Consider the following 9,936-nt stretch of genomic DNA (forward strand, 5'->3'; position numbering starts at 1 on the left):
CAAGACTGGAAAGCTGAGAGAGATGCTGAAGGTATAAATCATTGCAGCTGTGACATCCAACAAAGTGGTTCAGCAGCTGTAAAGTGTAGAATTAACAAATATCATTCCACTGTCACTCATGCATTTATTTTATTTTATTTTTTAATTTAAGCGTTATCTTTAAGTAAAAGCAGGACTGAATAGATGATGCCATGTTACCTCAGGACTGGTAAGGTTGCAGCTGCCTCGGTTATGGGTCCGGTGTCAATACACTGAAGAACCAAGGTGTCAATACCCTGAAGAATCACGGTGTGTGTGTTTGCTCTGTCAGACTGCATGCACCATGGGCACACTACCAACAACTGCCACTTCCCCTGCACCTCTGATCTGACCCTGCAGCACCCACAGCAATTGCGATCTGGTACCTTTATCTTTTGTACCACGTTATCAAAGCATTCGTTTCCATATTAAGAACATGAAGTTTTAAAAAGAAAAGTTTGCATGTTTGTGTGCTTCAGATGCTTTGAGGCTGGAGGACGGTAAGGGTTGGTAGCGCTTTTCTTTGCTCAGACCTTTCTGAGCTGAGTGTGCAGCAGGTAGCTTAGTGCCGTGTCCGGGCTGCTTGCCCTTGGATGCAGACAGGCTCACGCTAGGAAACAGCTGTGGTTTAAGCCAGGGATATCAGTAGCACGAAAGGGCAAACCAGCCCAGCAAGTCACGCTTATTTCAGAGCATTTAAATAAACTAATGTAGTTTAGTAGAAGCTTGAACACAACTAAAAAAAAAAAAAGTTCAGTACAAAGTATCCTCGGCTACTTCTAGAACATGTTGAGATGATGTACTTGGGGTTATTTCTTCACAAAAGGAAGTCACAAAGATGGAATCCTTACAGCTGAGACAGAAGAGCGATGATACTGTCTTGCCTAAATGATTTTTTTTTTTTTTTTTTTTTTTTTTTTTTTTTTTACTTTTTCAGATTGGTTCATTTTTTTTACATGACCCTATGGGGTTGCCACTTGTGATCCTTTCATACCTAGCTAGGAAATGGCTTCGGCTGGTTTCAGGCTTAAGTCCTGTGCAGTCCTTGGGCTGGAAACAAAAAGAGACGAGTGAAATCCCCAAATACTCTACAACTTACTGCATCTATTTTACAAATTAATGTTTACAAACCTGGATATGTTATAATAGCACACCCATGTTCTTGATTTTTGCTGTATTGTTTTTATTAATTGGCTTTATTTTGGGGAAAACAGGCTGCTTATGATGGGATTCAAGGAGCTGCAGCGTACCAAGTGGCAATGAACACAAAAATAACCCTCTTTTACAAATGGTGTAGCATTTGAATGCTAAGTCTCATATTTTATTGCCTTATTTTCAGTGTAAAAATTCCTTATTTAGGTTCTGAAGATACCTGGGTTCTCAGCCTGTTTACACACAGCTGCACGCTGAAGATTGCTGAGGGATGTTACGCAGCTGATGCACGGGCATGCTGGCTGGGGGTCTCTGTAGACTGAGGAGGAAAGTTGAGGATCACTTTTGTGCTTTCTCCATACCCTTCCTCTGTGATTTCAGCTTGTCGTGGACAGGATGTGTCTGCATCCACTGATGAATGCTCATATGTGGTTTCAAACAAGCTGCTGCAAAGAATCGGGTCGAGCATTGTACATTTCCACTGAGTGGCACCAAACCTTTGAGAACTCCCAGAAAGGCCGTTCAAGCTGCTCTGTGCAGACGTCTGTACTCTGTGATTATCGTTTTTTCCCTCAGTAAAGGGGAAAACCCCTCAGTCAAGGCCTTTCACCTGCCTGTCCCTGCCCCATCCCAGCAGCACGGGGCGCAGCACCGGCCCCCTTCCCGCACATTTGCGTGCAGCAAACCCTCACGAAGCCTCTTTTAAACGAAAACCCGATCATTACCTAAACTAAAACCCGAACATTACCTAAACGAAAACCCCAAACGTTACCCGCGGTGTGGGGCAGGGACCGACACCGGGCGGGGGGGGGGGGGGGGGGTCTGGCCTCGCTTTTTTTTCCCCTTCGGAATCAGCGGAGCCGGGACCGAAGCCGTCCCCGGAGGCGGACCGGGGGCTGGGGGCCGGGAGTTGGAACCGGGGCGGATCCGCGGTGGCCTCGGCCGGGCTCAGCGCTGCCCCCGGCGGCACCAAGCGGGCACCGCAGGCTCCGTCCCCGCCACCGCCCGCCCGCCGCAGGCCGCCATGGCCGCGCTGCACGCCAAGGCCGGCGGCCCCCCGCAGATCCCCGACACCCGGCGGGAGCTCGCCGAGCTGGTGAAACGCAAGCAGGAGCTGGCGGTGAGGCAGCAGGGACGGGGCCCGGGGCCGGGAATCGAGAGGGGGGGACCGGGGGACACCGGGCCGGGCCTAGGCCGCGGGGCTGGAGGCGGGCGGCGGGGCCTAGGCCGCGGTGGGGGGCCGGGGCCTGCTCCATGCCCCGCGCTGTGCCCGGCAGGAGACGCTGGCAAATCTGGAGCGGCAGATCTACGCCTTCGAGGGCAGCTACCTGGAGGACACGCAGATGTACGGCAACATCATCCGCGGCTGGGACCGCTACCTCACCAACCAGAAGTGAGTCCCGCACCGGGTCCCTGTCTTGTCCTGTCCTGTCCCGTCCCGCCGGGCTCTCCCCCCTCCACGAAGTTTGGGTTTCTTTTTTTTTTATAGGAATTCCAACAGCAAAAACGACCGGAGGAACCGCAAGTTCAAGGAGGCCGAGAGGCTCTTCAGCAAGTCCTCGGTCACCTCGGCGGCGGTGAGTGTTGGTCCTGGCGGGTCCTGTGGTGGTCACTGCTGTGGGACCACCCTTCTGTATAATCTCCTCTGCCTCCCCGTCCCCAGCATCTTCATCCCCACCTTGCAGTCTCTTTCAGAAACCCTTTTGCTAGCTCCTGGAGAAGTAAAAGGTAACCACAGCTGACAACCACCCATGCTGTGCACTTGTTGTTGCCATTCTCATCTTCTTTTTGCTCCTAACTCATTTCTGCTGTGCCACGCTGGTGCTTGGTTGCAAGTTCTTTAAAGCAAAGGCCTGATGCCTCTTTCTCTGTAACGCAATTTGCCGCGGTTCTTGAGTGTTTGAAAAGTGGAGAGTGAGTTACTGCTGTCATTAACGTCCCTTTCAATTTTCTAGGCGGTCAGTGCATTAGCTGGAGTTCAAGACCAGCTCATTGAGAAGCGTAAGTCACCTCTTCATTTCTCTCTGAACTGGCAGAATTGGAAAGAGCTAAGCTTCTCCCCGCAACTGAGCTCTGCCTTCAGTTCTCTGGATCCCTGCCCCACTCACTGCTCCCCTGGAGCTCTTCCCTTCAGAGGTTTGTGGCTGGTCCGCCCAGGCCAGCTCCTGAGTGCTCAAATTCAAGTAAATTCAACAGAGACACTGTGAGAAACAGGAGTAAAGTTGAGCTCGATTTCCTGAGCGAACTTGTATGTTTGGTAAGGGTTTGCTGTGCGTAAAATATATTTATATGGATTTGGTGTTCTGTGGAGAAAAAAGCTAGAAGGACTGAAGCAATCCATTTCTGTTTGTGTGTCTTTTGGGCACTTGCAAGTGATTATAGGAGGAGCTGAGAGCTCCACTTTCAGAAACTACTTGTGAGCTCACAATGTTTAGGCCTTCCCTCCTGAGGTAATCTTGCTGCCACTGTAACTTACGTGTTATGTGCTGATAAAGAAGCAGTGCTGCATTTCCAGTGCTTGGTACTAGAAATTTTAATTGTCATACTTCTTCCCCTGATTTTTTTGAGGATATTTGCTACTTACATTCACTTGTTTGATTTTTTTCATACATATTTATGTAATTAATAGCAAATCAGATGCGATTCTAGCATGCTTCAGTCACTGGCAAGGTTGCTTGTTGTACTTCAGAACTATTTTGTAGGTTCTCTTATGTATCTCCTGGCCTAAGGCTCAGTATACGTCAGCTGCCTTGTGTATTATTGCTGGGTGTTTGACTTCTGTGCGGGGCAGCACAGGAGCTGCCTGGGATGTGAACTGTGGGGAGGTAACCACTGGGTTCTTCTGTGTTTGTCCCACTCTAGGGGAGCCAGGCAGTGGGACAGAGAGTGACACTTCTCCAGACTTTCACAATCAGGAGAACGAGCCCAACCAGGAAGATGCTGAAGAGCTGGATGGATCCGTGCAGGGGGTGAAACCCCAGAAAGCTGCTTCCTCCACTTCTGGGAGCCACCATAGCAGCCACAAAAAACGGAAGAACAAAAATCGACACAGGTTAGTGATACCAGCAGCCATCTAGGAATGCCTTGTGAATGGTTAGCTGTTGTTGAATAGACTTTAATATGTGAAAAGAACTAACTAGTAACTTGTTAGAGTAATGAACAGCTCGGGTCATTTGTTTTGGTAATTCCTCTTGTTTTTAAGTTGTGTGCACCACGTAGTGTTCATCAGGATCCCATTGCACCCATTGTGTCAAGGAGGAGAAAATGCTGAGGTAGCTACACGAGCAGTCAGCACAGGGTACTAATTGCAGCTCTGGTACAGCTCTGCCTTTGACAAGGCCTTACCAATTCTTTTCTCTGTCAAGGAGAATAAACGTGTTTTCCCTCCAGTAGAGGAAGATTACATTCCTGGCTTCCTGTGCTTGATTTCTCTAGATCCAAGGAAGATAGGAATGTCAGTGCTTTCTTGGGAGGAATATGAAAAAAAATGTTTTGGGGATTGTGGACAATCTCAGTATCTTTGCTACAATTTCCACTCCAAACCTTTCTTGTTGCCATGTCCCATGCTGAGGGTTTTTGATTATGACATGTAGGAGTTGCTTACTCAACCTTTTTAAACCTCAGAGTGTTATTAAACTGGCCTGAAATTCATGTGAAACACATTTCCTGAAGTCTTTATGGTTGAATTTAGATGACCGGTTCTGCCCTGTAAGGCATGATGCAGCGTAGGCTGATGGCTCAGAAATCAGAAATAATCTAACTGCTTTATAGTGCTGCTCTCCCAGGGCCAACATACCCTGCCTCTTACCGTGCCTCAGAACCCCTTTGGTACAGCTGTAGGATTTCTCTGGAGCACGATAGTGCTGTGCCCTTGGAGGGGGGAAGTCTGTGGAAATTCATGTTTTTGGAAAGAAGAGACAGAGATGTAACTGCAGAGCTACACTTCCCTGTAAATGATTGCTGGAACTCATACCTAAAGATTATTAGAAGCAAAGAAGCTTTTAATAATTAAGTAAAAGAGTTTTAAAAAAATTAAGTGTTGCTACCCTTGAGCTTGCTCGCATTGTGTATGGATGGATTTCCCTCTTTGAGGGACCTTCCCACAGAATTGCAAGAGAAGTGTTTTAAAGAAAAGTGGTAAAGATTCCCAAGGATTGCTGGGGGAATATCTGGGAGATATGGAGGTAGGTATAGTGCTTGAATACCATTTAACTACTTTTTCTTTATTAGCATACCTTTAATTCTTAGATCAGGATTCTCCTCCTACAGCAGTCTTAATCAGGCAAACATCCTCAAGTATTGGAAGTCCTCTTTGGTTCCTTATGAGCTAGGTATCAAAGGCAGTTCAGAGGTCTTTATTTGCCTGTAGATAATTGGAAAGAAGGTCAGCAGTAACACAAGAAGCTACATTTATAAACCAGTTCAGAGAAACAACGTGTAGAACTGAAGTACAGCATAAGAAAATTGCTATTTCAAACAAATTTTTATGATTATATTCTGCTAACCACTTACATGGACAACAAACCAATCCACTGCAGATACAGTGGGGTCCAGTACAAATGCCGTAAATAATATAAATTCTTTTGCTCCGTTACATAACCCAAACTTTAGTGCCAAGAGTTAGGAAGAAACTGCCCTACTGAAAGGTTGTGTTGCTTTGGGGTTTCTTCTGCATTCCTTCCACTGAAGCAGCTCGTACTGGCTACTGTCGGAGACAGAATATTGGACATGAGGAGCCCTGGTCTGATCTGGTATGGCACTTCTTATCATCCTAAGAGATACATCAGTCACATCTAAATTACGGAAAGGTTTTTGCAATTAGTAGTTGACTATTCTGTAATGCTTAGCATGGACAGATGATGAAGATAATTCAATTTGTCTGTAGCACAAACTCTGTTAAAATTGTGATTGCTGTTAATGACTATCCCCTAAATTCCAGCAGAAGAGACGAAACAATTTTCAAGTATATCTAGGTTTTAACAAAACAAAGACTGGTCCCAACCTTTTTATGGCAGGTCTTGTTCAGAAGCTCTTTCAGTTGCCAGCATACATCTGAGTTCTGCTCACCTGTTCCTGAAGAATTAGACAGTGCTGGGAACAGACACCCTGAAGGTGTACCGACTCCACTTGCATAGCTTAGGTTTTTCTAATTTAATTGCCATCAAGAGCAGTGGGGAAAGTTGGATTCAGACTGGGCAGAACTCCCATGAACAGACGGTTAAATTTCTAACAGTTAAAAGAGGGAATCAGATGGAAGTGTTTCTGTTAAAGCTGTCCTCTCTTCCCTCAGACCACAAAAGGCCAAGATGATTATTTTCTGTGGTGAGCAATTTTCCTGGCTACAAAGTGTTTCAGGAGTAAACAATACTGCAACCTCGTAGAAATTTGATGCTGAGAAGCTTCTAAGTTACAGATGAGTTGATGATGAGTCCTCTCTGACCAATACAGCTATTAGCTCTGGGACAGAACTGCTTTTAGAGTTGTGCTGTGGTGTCAGGGTGAATGCTGAGACGTGGGGTGGGAATGTAACCAAACTGTAATTAGATTCGGCCAATTCACCGTGTTATCTTTTTAGCTCTCTAAAGGAAGTGAGTGTAAGAGGATGTGTGGATGTGTGTGCATTTTGAGAACATTTGAATGCATAGTTGGACACATAATTTTATGGTTGTCGCCACCTCTCTGCCTGAACAAGCTTTGCTTTGCTTAGTAATCTAGACAAAGCCACTGCTTTCTGACCACCCATTTGTTTGTTTTTGCAAGCAAATCAGTTTTTTTTTTCTTTGCCTGTGAGCTAGCGCGCACTCTTAAGTACCTGGTAGTTTCCTTTTTCAGCACATAATATTCCCTCCATAAAACTACTCTGCCTCTGTTTTAACACCTCTTTTTTCCCAGAAATCCAATTGGGGAGGGGGACTCTGGATTGTCAAATCTGGAGTGCTTTTTGTGCCCAATTCTGTTTAAGATATCTTAAGAACTTTATGGCATTTGAACACTGGCTTTATTTTTTTCTTTATTTTTTTTTTTAGTAATCTCGCTAGGGTGGCTAATCAACTAATTTATTTAATTCATTAGTATATTAATTTCTATTGCTTTCTTCCTTTCAAATGCTGCCCCTCAGCCCGTCTGGCATGTTTGATTATGACTTTGAGTAAGTTTGACTTGAATTAGTACTTGTGCTGTGTTGTTAGTGTGTAGACACCAATGTGCCTTTTGAGACCTTTCTAACCCATAGTTTATCTGTTTAATTGTAGGTATGTATATTAGGTTAGGCTGGGAAGTTTTTTTTAAAAACAGAAAAGCGTGATGGAGGTAACATTTTATTTAATAACTTCAGCAAAATTAAATTAACTTCACTCTTCTTTACCTCTCTGTTTCATTTTTAAATAGATAAACTTTTTAACTTTAAAACTTAGTTTAAAAACTGATTCTTCTGGCTTTGCTTCTTAAGGAGTTTAGTGTAGACTTGGATATTTCTTTCTGGAAAATGTAATAAACTCAGTACCTTTGACTCCTGTAATTCCTGTCATCTTAAACTCCTATCTCTATTCAAAGTAAATAACCATTACCACTATGTCTGAATAATTACCTATGGCATAGTTACACATCTAACAAATTAACATAGAGCATGCGTATTTAACCTTATTTCTTTATGCTGCGTTAACTTCCCTGTGACTTTTTATTATGAACCTTTTATTAACTCTTTTTTTGAATGGAACGGAATATGCATTTTGGCAAAGAATAAAGAATCCACTCTCCCTCTCTTTGCTGCTCTTTGTCCAGTAATATTGGGACAGTGATTTGGCTCAGCCGAATTGAGAATGTGGATTGAATTAACCAAATAGTCTTTGTTGTAGCCTGTGCCATATGCAGTAGCTGGTTCTTTGAACTCTAGTGTTTGTTTAATGTATTGAAATGGACATTTCTCTTATCTTTCCAACCACAGGATTGATCTCAAGTTAAACAAAAAGCCAAGAGCCGTAAGTATCAGTGCTCTGTCATTGTTTTCATTGCTCATCCATAGACTTGAGTGGCTGACTGATCCCTAATCATAAAAAGCCTCCTTCTGCTGTAATTTAGGATGTTGTTTTTCTTATTATGAAGTAATCTTTGTCTCGTGGATTTAACAGTAAATAAGTGCAGGCAGGCTTGTTATGAAGCTAGGTCACAATTAAGTCACATGCACCTCTTGTGAAAACAGCTGGTTTGCGTCCTTCTGTCTTGTCATGAAGTGCAGCATTAAAAGCACCTGGTTTTGGTTGATGCGTTCTTGAACTAAGGTTTTGAAGGGTTCTCTCTTTTAAATGTTCAGCTACGAGAAAAATTAAATCTCTTTTCTGTTTTGCCTTCAGCTAATGGTATGTAGAAATGAGAGGAAACTAAGAATCCCAGCTCTGCCAGCAGAGTTGGAAGTAGAAAGGTCTGAATGTGCCTGTCTTTTCCTTTCTCTGCAGGACTACTAGACTCATCAGTGATGAAGCTTCTGGGATTTAGGTCTACATGAATCCCCACCAAGAAAAATGCCAGTCGACTGAATGAGCACGATGGCAGCTCTCTGGCCAAGTGTATGCAGAAGGGAGTGGTTCACTCTAAAGAACTCAGATTGGGGGAGAAAGTCTTGGACCATGTACTTTGCATCATTTTTAAATCACCTGACTTACAGGAAGACAAAGGTGTAGTAGTAGTAGTCTTGAATTCCTGACTATTCTGTGCTTCCAGCTCAGTTGGGAACTTCCTACAATTGGCTGATCTTGCTGCTGCCCCCCCTGTCATCCGTAAAACCATGGAGAGGCATTTTCTTTTCTGCTGGAATTGGGGTATGATTCAGTTTGTCCCATCCATGTTGTAAGACTTATACTACTTTTGTTACTGATACTTAGCTTCATGTGTTTTTTTTTTGTTGTTGTTTATGTTTTGTTTTGTTTTGTTTTGCGTGTAGATGGGGAATTTTTTGGTTGTTTTTGTTTTGTTTTCAACCAAAGTGTGTAGTTAATAAATTGGCTTTTGGTTTGTTTGTTTTAATCCATGTAGAGAGGAAGGTAATTCATTTTGTGCAACATCTCAGTTTGATTCTTACGCAAGCAGACAACAAGGTGGCTAACCATTTTCTCTAACTTTTATTTTGAACACCATCCCCTAAACTTTACACACCCCCTAAAGTTTACACACTGCTTTTAGATGCAGGGAAGGCAGGAGCTCAAAGCCAACTTGCTCTTTGCTATCTTTGAGGTTGGGTGGATTCTCTTTTTAATACAAACTTCTGTCATTTGTACATAAACAATAAAAATACATTTGTCTCTCTTCTCATGTTTTGTTCAGTCCAAATTTTGACTCCTAGTGCTTCTTATTCTCCATCTGATTGTGAGGACTTTGCTGGAGTTCTTCCATTTTCACATAGTAGCCGTTCCTTGTCTCATGACCCTCTGGAGGTATCCCTTGTGCTTTCTTTCCTGCAGTAGATGTAACATTGAATACTTGAAAGGATTGCCAGGCGCTAATCTCTGACTGTGTTCAACTAATCCTGCTTTAAGGTAGGACTTGGATTAAAGTCAGTTCTTGCTGCTATTGGAAGAATGCCCACAGATAAGGGATGAGCAGTTTTAATTGCCACTGAAAAAATACACGGCGGGATGAATGGTAGGTGCTTTTCACAGCAGCCAAGTCAAGATACACGTGTTGTTGTTGAAGTAGGCTGTGCTTTCTCAAGATGATATATTACCAGTTACCTGTGCTGTAATGCCTTTGTTTGCTTAAACATTGCCAATGGAG

The 9,936-nt window shown here is 43.8% G+C and overlaps 1 protein-coding gene across 7 annotated transcripts; it reads left to right on the forward strand.

Moving 5' to 3' along the window:
- The first annotated feature begins 2,179 nt into the window (after positions 1-2,179).
- Positions 2,180-9,474, forward strand: MEAF6 (MYST/Esa1 associated factor 6). Of its 7 annotated transcripts, none has more exons than XR_004254152.1 (9): positions 2,180-2,290; positions 2,448-2,563; positions 2,660-2,747; positions 3,126-3,171; positions 4,033-4,222; positions 5,782-6,492; positions 7,422-7,479; positions 8,114-8,147; positions 8,622-8,654. XR_004254152.1 is itself a non-coding variant. In XM_032202274.1 (8 exons), exons 1-8 carry the CDS (start codon positions 2,195-2,197, stop codon positions 8,628-8,630), a joined length of 609 nt encoding a protein of 202 aa, XP_032058165.1. In that variant the 5' UTR covers positions 2,180-2,194; the 3' UTR covers positions 8,631-9,474. The 7 variants fall into 7 exon arrangements, 4 of the variants coding, with proteins under 4 accessions (XP_032058165.1, XP_032058166.1, XP_032058167.1 ...); XR_004254153.1 differs by having other exon boundaries at positions 5,782-5,921; XR_004254151.1 differs by lacking the exon at positions 5,782-6,492.
- Positions 9,475-9,936: the final 462 nt, after the last annotated feature.

Source organism: Aythya fuligula, chromosome 23, assembly GCF_009819795.1.
Source record: "Aythya fuligula isolate bAytFul2 chromosome 23, bAytFul2.pri, whole genome shotgun sequence".
NCBI classification, from domain to species: domain Eukaryota; kingdom Metazoa; phylum Chordata; class Aves; order Anseriformes; family Anatidae; genus Aythya; species Aythya fuligula.